We start from the raw sequence: 21,808 nt of genomic DNA on the forward strand, positions 1-21,808 counted from the left end.
GGTGATCAGACCTACCACTGTTGTGTCATCTGCAAACTTAATGATGGTGTTGGGAGTCGTGCCTGGCCATGCAGTCATGAGTGAACAGGAAGTACAGGAGGGGACCGAGCACGCACCCCTGAGGGGCACCCGTGTTGAGGATCAGCGTGGCGGACGTGATAAGCATTAAATGTCCGCTATTAAATTAGAACGCAGCCTGAAACAAATTCTTAAAAATTGCAGCTAATCAAGACAGTATAAAAACTTAACTATGAGTCCATAGTGGTTTCACAAATCATTGAATAGACAAATAGAAAAACACACTCCGTGTCATAAACCTTTTATTATTATTGAGTATTGTCTGCATTTCATTACAGGTCGTGGTCCTCGGGGTGGTAGAGCTCACTCATCAGCCGGTAGATGTAGGAGGGAGCGTTGCCACCGATGTTAGAGATAAACAGAGTGATGAGTTCAGGAGGAACGTAGTCGAACACGGGGCAGTGCACGTTCACCTTGGATAGAATCTCTCCTATAGGAGACAAACAGAGTAGTCACATGTTGAACACGGGGCAGTGCACATTCACCTTGGATAGAATCTCTCCTATAGGAGACAGAGTAAAGTCACATGTTGAACACGGGGCAGTGCACGTTCACCTTGGATAGAATCTCTCCTACAGAGACAAACAGAGACCTCTCAGATAGAGATCAGAATCTCCCCTACAGAGACCTCTCAGATAGAGATCCGAATCTCCCCTACAGAGACCTCTCAGATAGAGATCCGAATCTCCCCTACAGAGACCTCTCAGATAGAGATCCGAATCTCCCCTACAGAGACCTCTCAGATAGAGATCCGAATCTCCCCTACAGAGACCTCTCAGATAGAGATCAGAATCTCCCCTACAGAGACCTCTCAGATAGATCCGAATCTCCCCTACAGAGACCTCTCAGATAGAGATCCGAATTTCCCCTACAGAGACCTCTCAGATAGAGATCAGAATCTCCCCTACAGAGACCTCTCAGATAGAGATCAGAATCTCCCCTACAGAGACCTCTCAGATAGAGATCAGAAGTAATCAGTTACTGATCGTGAGCTTTTACGAAAACGGATTACTGTATTTACAGTGCATTCGAAAAAGTATTCAGACCCCTTCCCTTTTCCCACTTTGTTACGTTACAGCCTTATTCTAAAATGGATTAAATTAAAAACCCGGAAATACCTTATTTACATACGTATTCAGACCCTTTGCTATGAGACTTGAAATTGAGTTTAGGTGCATCTTGTTTACATTGATCATCCTTGAGATGTTTCTACAACTTGATTAAATTGATTTGGACATGATTTGGAAAGGCACACACCTGTCTATACAAGGTCCAACAGTTGACAGTGCATGTCAGAGCAAAACCCAAGCAATGTGGTCGAAGGAATTGTCCGTAGAGCTCTGAGACAGGATTGTGTCGAGGCACAGATCTGGGGAAGGGTGCCAAAACATTTCTGCAGCATTGAAGGTTGTAGCGTCATACCCAAGAAGACTCAAGGCTGTAACCGCTGCCAAAGGTGCTTCAACAAAGTACTGAGTAAAAGGTCTGAATACTTATGTAAATATGATATTTCCGTATTTTTTGGGGGTACATTTGCATTTTTGTAAAACATGTTTTTGCTTTGACATTATGGGGTGTTGTGTGTAGATTGAGGGGGGGGGGGGGGGGGATACTTAAATCCATTTTAGAATAAGGCTGTAACGTAACAAAATGTGGAAAAAGTCAAGGGGTCTGACAAGTTTCCATAATGCACTGTAGGTGAGAAAAAATGATGGGCAAAGAATACAAGTTTACCTTCTGTGAAGGGAAGCACCTCATGTGGAGAGACAAACTTATGGAATGTGTCTTCTTCATTGGGAAACTGAGAACACAACACAAATCCAACCAGTCAAGTCACACAACGATGAATATGACAGAAGACAACGTCATAGTCTGAGGATGTTTGGCCTTCACCTATCACCTATTAGTGAAGCCGTGCTCACTGACAACCTCACTTCTATTCAGAAAGGCATTATTCTGTTCACTGGATGACCGTTGTTGTGAATACCTGAGGCGAGAGCTTGAACATGGGGGCGCAGACGATGAGCGGAGTAGAGTGGTGCCTGGCTGCTAGAGCGACAGTGTGGGTTCCATTGACCGCCCTGAGCCCGCCATTGGCCAGAACGGTCTGTGTTCCGATGATGACCTGGTGAGAGGACAACCAATAGGAGGAACAGAATCAAACTAGTTTAGTTGCATTGACAATAGACAAGCTTCCTCTAGTGAACGAAAGACTCTTTTAAAAGTCCTTGTTGTTAAGTAATCGAGAGAGCGGTTCTGATGAAATAAGACCGGAAATAAAAAATTGGAATTAAAAATGCATCGATGTTACTACTTCTATTTTATGTTCCGTCTGTGTAAAAGAAAATCATTAAATAAAGCAACATAACAGTAGAAGTGTAAAAAAATTAATTGACCTTATTCACTCGGGACATCACTGCAAATATGGCAGCGTCGGCTATTACAGTGGTCTCGATGCCCGTTTTGGAGAGATTAGTAGCCATTTCATGACCCTTAGGAAGGAGACAGACAGAAGGGTCGTTACTACAGTGTGTTACCTCAATGTAACAAATGTTCATTATTCAATAACACACGTACAAACATTTCAAGAGACAGTTCAATTCATATAAATATATTAAACCTATGGCTCCCATTAGGGGTGTGACATTTTAACGAAAATCCGGATCGTTAATGTTAAGAAAATATCACTAACCTAATTTTTTTAAATCACAGTGCAGTTATCACAAAATATGAAATATTGTGTGGTTGACGGATGGGTGGAATAAAGAGAAAACGATGCATTAAAAATACATAAATACATCGTTCTATAGTACAAGGCTTTAATGTAACAAAAAAAGTCAAGGGTCTGAATATTTTCCCCATAGGCACTGTATCTAGAACCAGACTACAAGATGCCACGTCAAGGCCTGGAACAATTGTACAAGGATTGTTCTGCAAGTACAAAGTGCAAGCTGTGAAACACCAAAACGTTGAGTTAGCAACAGATTGTTGGATGTCTATGAACAGACTGTCATCCATCACTGTAGCGAGCCATCACGTTGATGACAAGTGGGACAGGAAGTCTCATGTAAATGACCGCTGAAAACATGGAGGACAAGGACACAGACAACCTAAAACGGCATTAACCATCGTCGTCGTTTGAGTGGGTGGGGCACCGCAGCCAGGTGAGCACCGTCTGGTAGGTAGCCAAGACTGTGGTAGATTGAACTCCACTGCCCCCTAGCAGTCATTAGCAGGACCAGATCTGGAATGTGAATTCAAGTCATTTTATGATCCCCCTCCCCTTATCTTCTAACACTAGAACCACAAAAGCAGCCATTTTGATTGGTTATGAATTGTATTTGTTATATTACTCCGCCTCCGTCCTTGACTTGTCCTAAACTAATCTATATAACACACTGTCTGAATCAGTCTATATAACACACTGTCTGTCTAAATCAGTCTATATAACACACTGTCTGTCTGAATCAGTCTATATAACACACTGTCTAAATCAGTCTATATAACACACTGTCTAAATCAGTCTATATAACACACTGTCTAAATCAGTCTATATAACACACTGTCTGTCTGAATCAGTCTATATAACACACTGTCTGAATCAGTCTATATAACACACTGTCTAAATCAGTCTATATAACACACTGTCTAAATCAGTCTATATAACACACTGTCTAAATCAGTCTATATAACACACTGTCTGTCTGAATCAGTCTATATAACACACTGTCTAAATCAGTCTATATAACACACTGTCTAAATCAGTCTATATAACAGACTGTCTAAATCAGTCTATATAACACACTGTCTAAATCAGTCTATATAACACACTGTCTGTCTGAATCAGTCTATATAACACACTGTCTGTCTGAATCAGTCTATATAACAGACTGTCTAAATCAGTCTATATAACACACTGTCTGTCTAAATCAGTCTATATAACACACTGTCTAAATCAGTCTATATAACACACTGTCTAAATCAGTCTATATAACACACTGTCTAAATCAGTCTATATAACACACTGTCTAAATCAGTCTATATAACACACTGTCTGTCTAAATCAGTCTATATAACACACTGTCTGTCTGAATCAGTCTATATAACACACTGTCTAAATCAGTCTATATAACACACTGTCTAAATCAGTCTATATAACACACTGTCTGTCTAAATCAGTCTATATAACACACTGTCTAAATCAGTCTATATAACACACTGTCTAAATCAGTCTATATAACAGACTGTCTAAATCAGTCTATATAACACACTGTCTGTCTAAATCAGTCTATATAACACACTGTCTAAATCAGTCTATATAACACACTGTCTAAATCAGTCTATATAACACACTGTCTAAATCAGTCTATATAACACACTGTCTAAATCAGTCTATATAACACACTGTCTGTCTAAATCAGTCTATATAACACACTGTCTGTCTAAATCAGTCTATATAACAGACTGTCTAAATCAGTCTATATAACAGACTGTCTAAATCAGTCTATATAACACACTGTCTAAATCAGTCTATATAACACACTGTCTAAATCAGTCTATATAACACACTGTCTAAATCAGTCTATATAACACACTGTCTAAATCAGTCTATATAACACACTGTCTAAATCAGTCTATATAACACACTGTCTAAATTAGTCTATATAACACACTGTCTGTCTGAATCAGTCTATATAACACACTGTCTAAATCAGTCTATATAACACACTGTCTAAATCAGTCTATATAACACACTGTCTGTCTGAATCAGTCTATATAACACACTGTCTGTCTGAATCAGTCTATATAACACACTGTCTAAATCAGTCTATATAACACACTGTCTGAATCAGTCTATATAACACACTGTCTGTCTGAATCAGTCTATATAACACACTGTCTGTCTGAATCAGTCTATATAACACACTGTCTAAATCAGTCTATATAACACACTGTCTAAATCAGTCTATATAACACACTGTCTAAATCAGTCTATATAACACACTGTCTAAATCAGTCTATATAACACACTGTCTGTCTGAATCAGTCTATATAACACACTGTCTAAATCAGTCTATATAACACACTGTCTAAATCAGTCTATATAACACACTGTCTGTCTAAATCAGTCTATATAACACACTGTCTAAATCAGTCTATATAACACACTGTCTAAATCAGTCTATATAACACACTGTCTGTCTAAATCAGTCTATATAACACACTGTCTGTCTAAATCAGTCTATATAACACACTGTCTAAATCAGTCTATATAACACACTGTCTAAATCAGTCTATATAACACACTGTCTGTCTAAATCAGTCTATATAACAGACTGTCTAAATCAGTCTATATAACAGACTGTCTAAATCAGTCTATATAACAGACTGTCTAAATCAGTCTATATAACACACTGTCTAAATCAGTCTATATAACACACTGTCTAAATCAGTCTATATAACACACTGTCTGTCTAAATCAGTCTATATAACACACTGTCTAAATCAGTCTATATAACACACTGTCTAAATCAGTCTATATAACACACTGTCTAAATTAGTCTATATAACACACTGTCTGTCTAAATCAGTCTATATAACACACTGTCTGTCTGAATCAGTCTATATAACACACTGTCTGTCTGAATCAGTCTATATAACACACTGTCTAAATCAGTCTATATAACACACTGTCTAAATCAGTCTATATAACACACTGTCTGTCTGAATCAGTCTATATAACACACTGTCTGTCTGAATCAGTCTATATAACACACTGTCTAAATCAGTCTATATAACACACTGTCTGAATCAGTCTATATAACACACTGTCTGTCTGAATCAGTCTATATAACACACTGTCTGTCTGAATCAGTCTATATAACACACTGTCTAAATCAGTCTATATAACACACTGTCTAAATCAGTCTATATAACACACTGTCTAAATCAGTCTATATAACACACTGTCTAAATTAGTCTATATAACACACTGTCTGTCTAAATCAGTCTATATAACACACTGTCTAAATCAGTCTATATAAGACACTGTCTAAATCAGTCTATATAACACACTGTCTACATCAGTCTATATAAGACACTGTCTAAATCAGTCTATATAAGACACTGTCTAAATCAGTCTGTATAACACACTGTCTGTCTAAATCAGTCTATATAACACACTGTCTAAATCAGTCTATATAACACACTGTCTGAATCAGTCTATATAACACACTGTCTGTCTGAATCAGTCTATATAACACACTGTCTGTCTGAATCAGTCTATATAACACACTGTCTAAATCAGTCTATATAACACACTGTCTAAATCAGTCTATATAACACACTGTCTGAATCAGTCTATATAACACACTGTCTGTCTGAATCAGTCTATATAACACACTGTCTGTCTGAATCAGTCTATATAACACACTGTCTGTCTGAATCAGTCTATATAACACACTGTCTGTCTGAATCAGTCTATATAACACACTGTCTGTCTGAATCAGTCTATATAACACACTGTCTAAATCAGTCTATATAACACACTGTCTAAATCAGTCTATATAACACACTGTCTAAATCAGTCTATATAACACACTGTCTAAATCAGTCTATATAACACACTGTCTAAATCAGTCTATATAACACACTGTCTAAATCAGTCTATATAACACACTGTCTGTCTGAATCAGTCTATATAACACACTGTCTAAATCAGTCTATATAACACACTGTCTAAATCAGTCTATATAACACACTGTCTAAATCAGTCTATATAACACACTGTCTGTCTGAATCAGTCTATATAACACACTGTCTAAATCAGTCTATATAACACACTGTCTAAATCAGTCTATATAACACACTGTCTAAATCAGTCTATATAACACACTGTCTAAATCAGTCTATATAACACACTGTCTGAATCAGTCTATATAACACACTGTCTGTCTGAATCAGTCTATATAACACACTGTCTGTCTAAATCAGTCTATATAACACACTGTCTGAATCAGTCTATATAACACACTGTCTAAATCAGTCTATATAACACACTGTCTGAATCAGTCTATATAACACACTGTCTGTCTGAATCAGTCTATATAACACACTGTCTGTCTGAATCAGTCTATATAACACACTGTCTAAATCAGTCTATATAAGACACTGTCTGTCTGAATCAGTCTATATAACACACTGTCTAAATCAGTCTATATAAGACACTGTCTGTCTGAATCAGTCTATATAACACACTGTCTAAATCAGTCTATATAACACACTGCCGTTAGAATCTTAATATCACAAACAGAACTGGAGTTAAAACCAGTTTTAGGAGGCCATGCCATTTTTTAAATGGTTTTGCCCAGTTGCCCCTCCTCCTTCCGACAGTAGGGCCTGCTCCCCCCCTCCTCCTCCTCCTCCTCCTCCTCCAGACAGTAGGGCCTGCTCCCCTCCTCCTCCAGACTGTAGGGCCTGCTCCCCTCCACCCGACAGTAGGGCCTGCTCCCCTCCTCCCGACAGTAGGGCCTGCTCCCCTCCTCCCGACAGTAGGGCCTGCTCCCCTCCTCCCGACAGTAGGGCCTGCTCCCCTCCTCCCGACAGTAGGGCCTGCTCCCCTCCTCCCGACAGTAGGGCCTGCTCCCCTCCTCCCGACAGTAGGGCCTGCTCCCCTCCTCCCGACAGTAGGGCCTGCTCCCCTCCTCCCGACAGTAGGGCCTGCTCCCCTCCTCCCGACAGTAGGGCCTGCTCCCCTCCTCCCGACAGTAGGGCCTGCTCCCCTCCTCCCGACAGTAGGGCCTGCTCCCCTCCTCCCGACAGTAGGGCCTGCTCCCCTCCTCCCGACAGTAGGGCCTGCTCCCCTCCTCCCGACAGTAGGGCCTGCTCCCCTCCTCCCGACAGTAGGGCCTGCTCCCCTCCTCCCGACAGTAGGGCCTGCTCCCCTCCTCCCGACAGTAGGGCCTGCTCCCCTCCTCCCGACAGTAGGGCCTGCTCCCCTCCTCCCGACAGTAGGGCCTGCTCCCCTCCTCCTCCAGACAGTAGGGCCTGCTCCCCTCCTCCTCCAGACAGTAGGGCCTGCTCCCCTCCTCCCGACAGTAGGGCCTGCTCCCCTCCTCCTCCAGACAGTAGGGCCTGCTCCCCTCCTCCTCCAGACAGTAGGGCCTGCTCCCCTCCTCCTCCAGACAGTAGGGCCTGCTCCCCTCCTCCTCCAGACAGTAGGGCCTGCTCCCCTCCTCCTCCAGACAGTAGGGCCTGCTCCCCTCCTCCTCCCGACAGTTGAAGGTGCCGTGCCCAGTTGACAACCACCCCTATAATTACCTCAAAATATAATCTCAAAATGGCATGTACCCTCTATCAGTCCACCGAATCCCAGCAGTCTTATCAGTCTAGTCTGGCCTACTAGGGAGCACACAGTGAGAATCTTATCAGTCTAGTCTGGCCTACTAGGGAGTACACAGTGAAGTCTTATCAGTCTAGTCTGGCCTACTAGGGAGCACACAGTGAGAATCTTATCAGTCTAGTCTGGCCTACTAGGGAGCACACAGTGAGAGTGTCATTTACCACGGCAACAAGACCAAGATGAACGGATGCACATGCTGCGTTAGTGTTGCTACGAGATCCGATTGAAAACGCCTCCGATGGAAGAAATGAATCATGACATCTCTGATGATTATTCTGGTTGTGAACCTCAGTCTGAACCTACACCCCTCTGAAGCCTAAGTGCAAAAAAAAGACAGAACGGTATACACTGAGCAGGTGCCTGCGCCGCCACCGAATTAAAGCCGGTGACAACGCTACGGGCCGATTATCAGCACAAAATGTCCTCACTGAGAGAGCAAGCTTTTACATCTCAAGTATAAACAAACAACATCAGCAACGCACTCACCGGCTTTGGTTGTTTATGTGACATGCTACAATACATCAGCGACTGTGGCTGAGACACACAGGAAGCAAGGAGACACTGTCTGGCATCTGTCTATTGATGAGCTGGAAGCGTTCATTTAAATCCTGTACGGCCCAGTACATCCCCGGGGCCAAGCTACCTGCCATCCAGGACCTCTATACCAGGCGGTGTCAGAGGAAGGCCCTACAAATTGTCAAAGACTCCAGCCAACCTAGTCATTGACTGTTCTCTCTGCTACTGCACGGCTAGCGGTACCGGAGCGCCAAGTCTAGGTCAATGAGGCTTCGAAACAGCTTCTTACCCCCCAAGCCATAAGACTCCTGAACATCGAATCAAATGGCTACCCAGACTATTTGTATTGCCCCCCCCCCCCCCCTTTAACACCACTGCTACTCTCTGTTGTTATCATCTATGCATAATCACTTTAATAACTCTACCTACATACATAGACTCTGTACCTGTACCCCCCCTGTATATATTCTCGCTATTGTTATTTTACTGCTGCTCTTTAATTACTTGTTACTTTTATATCTTATTCTTATCCAAATTTGTAACTGCATTGTTGGTTAGGGGCTCGTAAGTAAGCATTTCACTATGAGGTCTACTACACCTGATGTATTCAACATTTCACTGTAAGGTCTACCTACACCTGATGTATTCAGCATTTCACTGTAAGGTCTACAACACCTGTTGTGTTCAACATTTCACTGTAAGGTCTACCTACACCTGTTGTGTTCAACATTTCACTGTAAGGTCTACCTACACCTGATGTATTCAGCATTTCACTGTAAGGTCTACTACACCTGTTGTATTCAGCATTTCACTGTGAGGTCTACTACACCTGTTGTATTCAGCATTTCACTGTAAGGTCTACTACACCTGTTGTATTCAGCATTTCACTGTAAGGTCTACTACACCTGTTGTATTCAGCATTTCACTGTAAGGTCTACTACACCTGTTGTATTCAGCATTTCACTGTGAGGTCTACTACACCTGTTGTATTCAGCATTTCACTGTAAGGTCTACTACACCTGTTGTATTCAGCATTTCACTGTGAGGTCTACTACACCTGTTGTATTCAGCATTTCACTGTGAGGTCTACTACACCTGTTGTATTTAGCATTTCACTGTAAGGTCTACTACACCTGTTGTATTCAGCATTTCACTGTAAGGTCTACTACACCTGTTGTATTCAGCATTTCACTGTAAGGTCTACTACACCTGTTGTATTCAGCATTTCACTATAAGGTCTACTACACCTGTTGTATTCAGCATTTCACTGTGAGGTCTACTACACCTGTTGTATTCAGCATTTCACTGTGAAGTCTACTACACCTGTTGTATTCAGCATTTCACTGTAAGGTCTACTACACCTGTTGTATTCAGCATTTCACTGTGAGGTCTACTACACCTGTTGTATTCAGCATTTCACTGTAAGGTCTACTACACCTGTTGTATTCAGCATTTCACTGTGAGGTCTACTACACCTGTTGTATTCAGCATTTCACTGTAAGGTCTACTACACCTGTTGTATTCAGCATTTCACTGTAAGGTCTACTACACCTGTTGTAGTCAGCATTTCACTGTAAGGTCTACTACACCTGTTGTATTCAGCATTTCACTGTGAGGTCTACTACACCTGTTGTATTCAGCATTTCACTGTAAGGTCTACTACACCTGTTGTATTCAGCATTTCACTGTAAGGTCTACTACACCTGTTGTATTCAGCATTTCACTGTAAGGTCTACTACACCTGATGTATTCAGCATTTCACTGTGAGGTCTATTACACCTGTTCTATTCAGCATTTCACTGTAAGGTCTACAACACCTGTTGTATTCAGCATTTCACTGTAAGGTCTACCTACACCTGATGTATTCAGCATTTCACTGTAAGGTCTACTACACCTGTTGTATTCAGCATTTCACTGTGAGGTCTACTACACCTGTTGTATTCGGCATTTCACTGTGAGGTCTACTACACCTGTTGTATTCAGCATTTCACTGTAAGGTCTACTACACCTGTTGTATTCAGCATTTCACTGTAAGGTCTACTACACCTGTTGTATTCAGCATTTCACTGTGAGGTCTACTACACCTGTTGTATTCAGCATTTCACTGTGAGGTCTACTACACCTGTTGTATTCAGCATTTCACTGTAAGGTCTACTACACCTGTTGTATTCAGCATTTCACTGTAAGGTCTACTACACCTGTTGTATTCAGCATTTCACTGTGAGGTCTACTACACCTGTTGTATTCAGCATTTCACTGTAAGGTCTACTACACCTGTTGTATTCAGCATTTCACTGTGAGGTCTACTACACCTGTTGTATTCAGCATTTCACTGTAAGGTCTACTACACCTGTTGTATTCAGCATTTCACTGTAAGGTCTACTACACCTGTTGTATTCAGCATTTCACTGTGAGGTCTACTACACCTGTTGTATTCAGCATTTCACTGTGAGGTCTACTACACCTGTTGTAGTCAGCATTCCACTGTGAGGTCTACTACACCTGATGTATTCAGCATTTCACTGTGAGGTCTACTACACCTGTTGTATTCAGCATTTCACTGTGAGGTCTACTACACCTGTTGTATTCAGCATTTCACTGTGAGGTCTACTACACCTGTTGTATTCAGCATTTCACTGTGAGGTCTACACCTGTTGTATTCAGCATTTCACTGTCAGGTCTACCTACACCTGATGTATTCAGCATTTCACTGTGAGGTCTACTACACCTGTTGTATTCAGCATTTCACTGTAAGGTCTACTACACCTGTTGTATTCGGCATTTCACTGTGAGGTCTACTACACCTGATGTATTCAGCATTTCACTGTGAGGTCTACTACACCTGTTGTATTCAGCATTTCACTGTGAGGTCTACTACACCTGTTGTATTCAGCATTTCACTGTAAGGTCTACTACACCTGTTGTATTCAGCATTTCACTGTGAGGTCTACACCTGTTGTATTCAGCATTTCACTGTAAGGTCTACTACACCTGTTGTATTCAGCATTTCACTGTAAGGTCTACTACACCTGTTGTATTCAGCATTTCACTGTAAGGTCTACACCTGTTGTATTCAGCATTTCACTGTAAGGTCTACTACACCTGTCGTATTCAGCATTTCACTGTAAGGTCTACCTACACCTGTTGTATTCAGCATTTCACTGTAAGGTCTACTACACCTGTTGTATTCAGCATTTCACTGTAAGGTCTACTACACCTGTTGTATTCAGCATTTCACTGTAAGGTCTACCTACACCTGATGTATTCAGCATTTCACTGTAAGGTCTACTACACCTGTTGTATTCAGCATTTCACTGTGAGGTCTACTACACCTGTTGTATTCAGCATTTCACTGTGAGGTCTACTACACCTGTTGTATTCAGCATTTCACTGTGAGGTCTACTACACCTGTTGTATTCAGCATTTCACTGTAAGGTCTACTACACCTGTTGTATTCAGCATTTCACTGTGAGGTCTACTACACCTGTTGTATTCAGCATTTCACTGTCAGGTCTACTACACCTGTTGTATTCAGCATTTCACTGTAAGGTCTACACCTATTGTATTCAGCATTTTACTGTAAGGTCTACTACACCTGTTGTATTCAGCATTTCACTGTGAGGTCTACTACACCTGTTGTATTCAGCATTTCACTGTAATGTCTACTACGCCTGTTGTATTCAGCATTTCACTGTGAGGTCTACTACACCTGTTGTATTCAGCATTTCACTGTAAGGTCTACTACACCTGTTGTATTCAGCATTTCACTGTAAGGTCTACTACACCTGTTGTATTCAGCATTTCACTGTGAGGTCTACTACACCTGTTGTATTCAGCATTTCACTGTGAGGTCTACTACACCTGTTGTATTCAGCATTTCACTGTGAGGTCTACTACACCTGTTGTATTCAGCATTTCACTGTGAGGTCTACTACACCTGTTGTATTCAGCATTTCACTGTAAGGTCTACTACACCTGTTGTATTCAGCATTTCACTGTGAGGTCTACTACACCTGTTGTATTCAGCATTTCACTGTGAGGTCTACTACACCTGTTGTATTCAGCATTTCACTGTGAGGTCTACTACACCTGTTGTATTCAGCATTTCACTGTAATGTCTACTACGCCTGTTGTATTCAGCATTTCACTGTGAGGTCTACTACACCTGTTGTATTCAGCATTTCACTGTAAGGTCTACACCTATTGTATTCAGCATTTCACTGTGAGGTCTACTACACCTGTTGTATTCAGCATTTCACTGTGAGGTCTACTACACCTGTTGTATTCAGCATTTCACTGTGAGGTCTACTACACCTGTTGTATTCAGCATTTCACTGTAAGGTCTACTACACCTGTTGTATTCAGCATTTCACTGTGAGGTCTACTACACCTGTTGTATTCAGCATTTCACTGTGAGGTCTACTACACCTGTTGTATTCAGCATTTCACTGTAAGGTCTACACCTGTTGTATTCAGCATTTCACTGTGAGGTCTACTACACCTGTTGTATTCAGCATTTCACTGTGAGGTCTACTACACCTGTTGTATTCAGCATTTCACTGTAAGGTCTACTACACCTGTTGTATTCAGCATTTCACTGTAAGGTCTACTACACCTGTTGTATTCAGCATTTCACTGTGAGGTCTACTACACCTGTTGTATTCAGCATTTCACTGTAAGGTCTACTACACCTGTTGTATTCAGCATTTCACTGTGAGGTCTACTACACCTGTTGTATTCAGCATTTCACTGTGAGGTCTACTACACCTGTTGTATTCAGCATTTCACTGTGAGGTCTACTACACCTGTTGTATTCAGCATTTCACTGTGAGGTCTACTACACCTGTTGTATTCAGCATTTCACTGTAAGGTCTACTACACCTGTTGTATTCAGCATTTCACTGTAAGGTCTACTACACCTGTTGTATTCAGCATTTCACTGTGAGGTCTACTACACCTGTTGTATTCAGCATTTCACTGTAAAGGTCTACTACACCTGTTGTATTCAGCATTTCACTGTGAGGTCTACTACACCTGTTGTATTCAGCATTTCACTGTAAGGTCTACTACACCTGTTGTATTCAGCATTTCACTGTAAGGTCTACCTACACCTGTTGTATTCAGCATTTCACTGTAAGGTCTACTACACCTGTTGTAGTCAGCATTTAACTGTAAGGTCTACTACACCTGTTGTATTCAGCATTTCACTGTAAGGTCTACTACACCTGTTGTATTCAGCATTTCACTGTAAGGTCTACTACACCTGTTGTATTCAGCATTTCACTGTGAGGTCTACTACACCTGTTGTATTCAGCATTTCACTGTGAGGTCTACTACACCTGTTGTATTCAGCATTTCACTGTAAGGTCTACTACACCTGTTGTATTCAGCATTTCACTGTGAGGTCTACACCTGTTGTATTCAGCATTTCACTGTAAGGTCTACTACACCTGTTGTATTCAGCATTTCACTGTAAGGTCTACTACACCTGTTGTATTCAGCATTTCACTGTAAGGTCTACACCTGTTGTATTCAGCATTTCACTGTAAGGTCTACTACACCTGTCGTATTCAGCATTTCACTGTAAGGTCTACCTACACCTGTTGTATTCAGCATTTCACTGTAAGGTCTACTACACCTGTTGTATTCAGCATTTCACTGTAAGGTCTACTACACCTGTTGTATTCAGCATTTCACTGTAAGGTCTACCTACACCTGATGTATTCAGCATTTCACTGTAAGGTCTACTACACCTGTTGTATTCAGCATTTCACTGTGAGGTCTACTACACCTGTTGTATTCAGCATTTCACTGTGAGGTCTACTACACCTGTTGTATTCAGCATTTCACTGTGAGGTCTACTACACCTGTTGTATTCAGCATTTCACTGTAAGGTCTACTACACCTGTTGTATTCAGCATTTCACTGTGAGGTCTACTACACCTGTTGTATTCAGCATTTCACTGTCAGGTCTACTACACCTGTTGTATTCAGCATTTCACTGTAAGGTCTACACCTATTGTATTCAGCATTTTACTGTAAGGTCTACTACACCTGTTGTATTCAGCATTTCACTGTGAGGTCTACTACACCTGTTGTATTCAGCATTTCACTGTAATGTCTACTACGCCTGTTGTATTCAGCATTTCACTGTGAGGTCTACTACACCTGTTGTATTCAGCATTTCACTGTAAGGTCTACTACACCTGTTGTATTCAGCATTTCACTGTAAGGTCTACTACACCTGTTGTATTCAGCATTTCACTGTGAGGTCTACTACACCTGTTGTATTCAGCATTTCACTGTGAGGTCTACTACACCTGTTGTATTCAGCATTTCACTGTGAGGTCTACTACACCTGTTGTATTCAGCATTTCACTGTGAGGTCTACTACACCTGTTGTATTCAGCATTTCACTGTAAGGTCTACTACACCTGTTGTATTCAGCATTTCACTGTGAGGTCTACTACACCTGTTGTATTCAGCATTTCACTGTGAGGTCTACTACACCTGTTGTATTCAGCATTTCACTGTGAGGTCTACTACACCTGTTGTATTCAGCATTTCACTGTAATGTCTACTACGCCTGTTGTATTCAGCATTTCACTGTGAGGTCTACTACACCTGTTGTATTCAGCATTTCACTGTAAGGTCTACACCTATTGTATTCAGCATTTCACTGTGAGGTCTACTACACCTGTTGTATTCAGCATTTCACTGTGAGGTCTACTACACCTGTTGTATTCAGCATTTCACTGTGAGGTCTACTACACCTGTTGTATTCAGCATTTCACTGTAAGGTCTACTACACCTGTTGTATTCAGCATTTCACTGTGAGGTCTACTACACCTGTTGTATTCAGCATTTCACTGTGAGGTCTACTACACCTGTTGTATTCAGCATTTCACTGTAAGGTCTACACCTGTTGTATTCAGCATTTCACTGTGAGGTCTACTACACCTGTTGTATTCAGCATTTCACTGTGAGGTCTACTACACCTGTTGTATTCAGCATTTCACTGTAAGGTCTACTACACCTGTTGTATTCAGCATTTCACTGTAAGGTCTACTACACCTGTTGTATTCAGCATTTCACTGTGAGGTCTACTACACCTGTTGTATTCAGCATTTCACTGTAAGGTCTACTACACCTGTTGTATTCAGCATTTCACTGTGAGGTCTACTACACCTGTTGTATTCAGCATTTCACTGTGAGGTCTACTACACCTGTTGTATTCAGCATTTCACTGTGAGGTCTACTACACCTGTTGTATTCAGCATTTCACTGTGAGGTCTACTACACCTGTTGTATTCAGCATTTCACTGTAAGGTCTACTACACCTGTTGTATTCAGCATTTCACTGTAAGGTCTACTACACCTGTTGTATTCAGCATTTCACTGTGAGGTCTACTACACCTGTTGTATTCAGCATTTCACTGTAAAGGTCTACTACACCTGTTGTATTCAGCATTTCACTGTGAGGTCTACTACACCTGTTGTATTCAGCATTTCACTGTAAGGTCTACTACACCTGTTGTATTCAGCATTTCACTGTAAGGTCTACTACACCTGTTGTAGTCAGCATTTCACTGTAAGGTCTACTACACCTGTTGTATTCAGCATTTCACTGTAAGGTCTACTACACCTGTTGTATTCAGCATTTCACTGTAAGGTCTACTACACCTGTTGTATTCAACATTTCACTGTAAGGTCTACTACACCTGTTGTAGTCAGCATTTCACTGCGAGGTCTACTACACCTGTTGTAGTCAGCATTTCACTGCGAGGTCTACTACACCTGTTGTATTCAGCATTTCACTGTGAGGTCTACTACACCTGTTGTATTCAGCATTTCACTGTAAGGTCTACTACACCTGTTGTATTCAGCATTTCACTGTGAGGTCTACCTACACCTGTTGTATTCAGCATTTCACTGTGAGGTCTACTACACCTGTTGTATTCAGCATTTCACTGTGAGGTCTACTACACCTGTTGTATTCAGCATTTCACTGTAAGGTCTACTATACCTGTTGTATTCAGCATTTCACTGTGAGGTCTACTACACCTGTTGTATTCAGCATTTCACTGTAAGGTCTACACCTGTTGTATTCAGCATTTCACTGTGAGGTCTACCTACACCTGTTGTATTCAGCATTTCACTGTAAGGTCTACACCTGTTGTATTCAGCATTTCACTGTAAGGTCTACTACACCTGTTGTATTCAGCATTTCACTGTGAGGTCTACTACACCTGTTGTATTCAGCATTTCACTGTAAGGTCTACTACACCTGTTGTATTCAGCATTTCACTGCGAGGTCTACTACACCTGTTGTATTCAGCATTTCACTGTGAGGTCTACTACACCTGTTGTATTCAGCATTTCACTGTGAGGTCTACACCTGTTGTATTCAGCATTTCACTGTGAGGTCTACTACACCTGTTGTATTCAGCATTTCACTGTGAGGTCTACTACACCTGTTGTATTCAGCATTTCACTGTGAGGTATACTACACCTGTTGTATTCAGCATTTCACTGTGAGGTCTACTACACCTGCTGTATTCAGCATTTCACTGTAAGGTCTACTACACCTGTTGTATTCAGCATTTCACTGTAAGGTCTACTACACCTGTTGTATTCAGCATTTCACTGTGAGGTCTACTACACCTGTTGTATTCAGCATTTCACTGTGAGGTCTACAACACCTGTTGTATTCAGCATTTCACTGTAAGGTCTACACCTGTTGTATTCAGCATTTCACTGTGATGTCTACTACACCTGTTGTATTCAGCATTTCACTGCGAGGTCTACTACACCTGTTGTATTCAGCATTTCACTGTAAGGTCTACTACACCTGTTGTATTCAGCATTTCACTGTAAGGTCTACTACACCTGTTGTATTCAGCATTTCACTGCGAGGTCTACTACACCTGTTGTATTCAGCATTTCACTGTAAGGTCTACTACACCTGTTGTATTCAGCATTTCACTGTGAGGTCTACTACACCTGTTGTATTCAGCATTTCACTGTGAGGTCTACTACACCTGTTGTATTCAGCATTTCACTGTAAGGTCTACTACACCTGTTGTATTCAGCATTTCACTGTGAGGTCTACTACACCTGTTGTATTCAGCATTTCACTGTGAGGTCTACTACACCTGTTGTATTCAGCATTTCACTGTGAGGTCTACTACACCTGTTGTATTCAGCATTTCACTGTAAGGTCTACTACACCTGTTGTATTCAGCATCACGGGATCGCTCTAGAGAGATTATACGTCACGGGATCGCTCTAGAGAGATCATACGTTACGGGAACGCTCTAGAGAGCTTATACTTTACCTTCGTTTTGATGACAAAGAAATTAGAATGAGACGTGTGGAAACGGACAAATTCACCATGGTGTCCGACGTGTGGAAACAGACAAATTCACCATGGTGTCTGACGTGTGGAAACAGACAAATTCACCATGGTGTCCGACGTCTGGAAACAGATGGTGTCCGACGTTTGGACCAAGTATAGACAATAATTGACTGCTGCCATATCGACACTTACATCTATATTCAATATTATGCCATTATTTATTTTGTGCTGACTTGAACTATTCATCAAGCACACTTGGCGCTTATAATGAAGTTTAGGCTACTAATGATTTCCTTTGTGGTTGGAGTATTTTATTTTATCGTTATAAAAATAAGCTGTTGCCGTTTTCCAACTCATACAGTATGCTTTCTGTTTCCTAGTTGTAACAAAGGCACTCGACTAAATAACATTGAGTGAACACTTGAATTGTTTTGTTTTTCCATGTAGCCTACAGAAACATAAACTAATTAAATTGATACTGTATTATTTGAAATAAAATAAAAAATGTGTTCCAATGTTACCTAACACCTTCATAAACACAACCAAATGAGTAGTACATATGAAATTTATTAATACACTAAATTTTGCAGTCAGAATGACTGCTCGTTAGCTTGACGAGGGGTCCCTCGAGGCACAGCGTTTGAAGTGCTGAACATTTAAATTATATATATTTTTTTAAATGTCAGTTTAAACTTTAAGAACATTTGACATTTGTCACATGATCCCCAGCTCCCATGTGTGTTCCTTCTCTGAATATACAGTCGTTGGATAGAGGAAAGATGGAGGGGTGAAAGTATAGTTGGATGGAGGGAGGGTTGATGCGGGCGAATGAGGGATGAAATGGAGGAACGGTAGATACCTGGCAGAAGGGGGCACACTCAGCCACGATGACGTGGAACTTGCGTTTCCTCGCTGCGTCTTTGAGGAAGGCCTCGACGGTGCGTGAGCGGCCGACAGTCATGATGACCTCGTTGGAGTGGATGTGCTCCAGGGCCTGCATGGCGATGTTGTCTGTGGTGCCATCTGGGACAGAGGAAGACCGTTAGCTCAGTGCTGCTTGACCATGGTTATACCCATTGGGAGGTATAGTGTAAAAACAACAGAGAAGATTGGTTTAAACTAAAGGAGGCTTTAATTTGAATCATTTGAATTTCAGTCACAACCAACTATAGAACTAGGGCCTTAATAGGTCTATGAAGGAGATGGAGAAAGAGAGAGACTGATGGCGGAGTATGTGTGTGCTCCAAGACAATGTTTCCCAATTCCGGGTCCTCCAGTATCCTCAACAGCCCAGACAAACATACTCGATTCAACTCATTGAGGGCTTGATGATTAGTTAACAAGTTGAATTAGGGTGTGCTTGTCCGGGGCTACATAAACATTTTAAATAAATACTTTGGGGGTACTGGAGGACCAGAGTTGGGAAACACTGTTCTAAGTGAACGTGTCTTACCTAGCTCTGTGAGGAGTTCATTGATGGCCTCTATGACGTTGGCTTTGAGATGAACAAAATGTTGTCTGAAGTTCTCCTCACTCAGCCCACCTGACGTCAGCAACTTGTGGAGGGATTCCTGCTGGTCTGTCTCCTCGCTGCTACCACGAGACCTGAAAAAAACACACATTTTATTTATTTTTTTATTTATTTTTTATTTCACCTTTATTTAACCAGGTAGGCTAGTTGAGAACAAGTTCTCATTTACAACTGTGACCTGGCCAAGATAAAGCATAGCAGTGTGAACAGACAACACAGAGTTACACATGGAGTAAACAATAGACAAGTCAATAACATGGTAGGAAAAAAAAGAGAATCTATATACAATGTGTGCAAAAGGCATGAGGTAGGCAATATGACAGGAGAGAGAAAACAACAGGAGAGAGAAAACAGGAATTTTTAATATATTTTTTTTTTAACTCTTCACATTTCCAACTATTGCATCATTTGGCACCTTGCCATGGCAACTGTTCTTGTTGAGTTCCACAGAACATAAACAAGGTTAGCAACAAGCAGCAGACTGTTCAAACAACTTGAATCATGTGTGGTTGTTGCTTGTAGCTGCATGTCCAGCATATTCATAAACTCACCTGGCATACTCCTCCCTAATGATCTTAAGGACGCGCAGTACCATGTTGCCCACCGTGGTCTCAGACGGCTGGGCGGCTGTCATTCTCCTCCCTTCCTTGCGAATGATTTCCATCAGGTCGCCTGTATCATCAAATACAGGAGGATATCTTTATCATACATCATTCCTAGTAGTGAATTATGTTCAGACATCGCTTAGTCACACCCATTGGACCCGTTTCAACAATTACAGATGAGATGACATCAGCCTATCGTAGCCGTTCACATGTTGACAGCTAGCAACACTAACAGGTGTCCATAGAAAACTACATTAGACGTGAAATCGATTTGATAAAAACAGTGGTAGATACTAACTTTAGCTAGGAGGCAAACTAGCTAGCTAACTACCCGAAAGTTAAGCTATCGAATAAGGTAAAATCTTGCTATTAACTATAAACTTTAGCTAACGTTACCTGCGCTGCTCCATCGTGCCTGGGCAGTTACTTTACGGAGCAGAGCTGTGGTTTCTCTGGCGGTTTCTCCCGACCCTCGGATCGGTCCTGTCCCACAACCTCCCCGCTTCAAATCGGCCAGAAAAGCCTCAATTCGCTCTGTCAAATCTGCTTCCTTGTCAGCCCCGGGCATACTGTTTTCTGAATTCACCAGCTAATGGTAGCTAGATGCTGTATCAAAACAAGTTGGTGTTGTCGCCATAGAAAAGGATAGAGACCTCTAGTGGCCAAATGGTCATTTTAGCATGAACTTTAGCATGGGCAGCGCCATTGAGGGCTTCCGCCATGCTTCCGATATTTTAAAGTAGTTAATTGGGTGGGGCTTCCTATGGGTTGTAGCCTCAATGGCGCTGTCACATATGCCGTAGTGGAACAAATATAAAGAGGAGTCCTCTATCCATCTCTATGGTTGTAAAACGTTTGCATAGGGAAGTCAAGTGAACCGGAACTAGATTGCGCGTGAAGGAGGATGCTTCCGGGATATTATACAACGCTGATGGGACCAAATTATTAGAAGTTATTATCTTGTAATATTTTCAGATTTCATAAAAATAGATTTGACCATCAGTTTTTGCATAAAATAGACGTTGAACCAATACTATTTACTTTCTATAAGAGTATCTATGTCATGAGTCTTTGCTAGGTAAAGCCCCGCCTTATCTCAACTCACTGGTCACCATAGCAGCACCCGCTCGTAGCACGCACTCCAGCAGGTATATTTCACTGGTCATCCCCAAAGCCAACTCCTCCTTCGGCGGCCTTTCCTTCCAGTTCTCTGCTGCTAATGACTTGAACGAACTGCAAAAATCACTAAGGCTGGAGACTCATATCTCCCTCATTATCTTTAAGCACCAGCTGTCAGAGCTGCTCACAGATCACTGCAC

The 21,808-nt window shown here is 41.5% G+C and overlaps 1 protein-coding gene across 2 annotated transcripts; it reads right to left on the bottom strand.

Annotated features, from left to right (window-relative positions):
• Window positions 1-307: 307 nt before the first annotated feature.
• On the bottom strand, window positions 308-21,354 carry LOC129817866 (translation initiation factor eIF-2B subunit beta). Of its 2 annotated transcripts, none has more exons than XM_055873460.1 (8): window positions 20,886-21,354; window positions 20,436-20,556; window positions 19,807-19,958; window positions 19,213-19,376; window positions 2,475-2,570; window positions 2,066-2,203; window positions 1,813-1,879; window positions 308-508 (listed from the first exon to the last, which is right to left on the bottom strand). In XM_055873460.1, exons 1-8 carry the CDS (start codon window positions 21,055-21,057, stop codon window positions 351-353), a joined length of 1,068 nt encoding a protein of 355 aa, XP_055729435.1. In that variant the 5' UTR covers window positions 21,058-21,354; the 3' UTR covers window positions 308-350. The 2 variants fall into 2 exon arrangements, with proteins under 2 accessions (XP_055729435.1, XP_055729436.1); XM_055873461.1 differs by lacking the exon at window positions 308-508 and adding an exon at window positions 586-650.
• Window positions 21,355-21,808: the final 454 nt, after the last annotated feature.

The sequence above is a fragment of the Salvelinus fontinalis genome, chromosome 20 (genome assembly GCF_029448725.1).
Source record: "Salvelinus fontinalis isolate EN_2023a chromosome 20, ASM2944872v1, whole genome shotgun sequence".
NCBI lineage: Eukaryota > Metazoa > Chordata > Actinopteri > Salmoniformes > Salmonidae > Salvelinus > Salvelinus fontinalis.

Coding starts and splice junctions, on each gene's coding strand:
- LOC129817866 (XM_055873460.1), bottom strand. CDS start 21,057: ATGCCCGGGGCTGACAAGGAAGCAGATTTGACAGAGCGAATTGAGGCT. Junction 19,959..20,435: donor ATTAGGGAGGAGTATGCCAG/GTGAGTTTATGA, acceptor TGTTTTTTTCAG/GTCTCGTGGTAGCAGCGAGG. Junction 2,204..2,474: donor TGATGTCCCGAGTGAATAAG/GTCAATTAATTT, acceptor TCCTCTCACCAG/GTCATCATCGGAACACAGAC.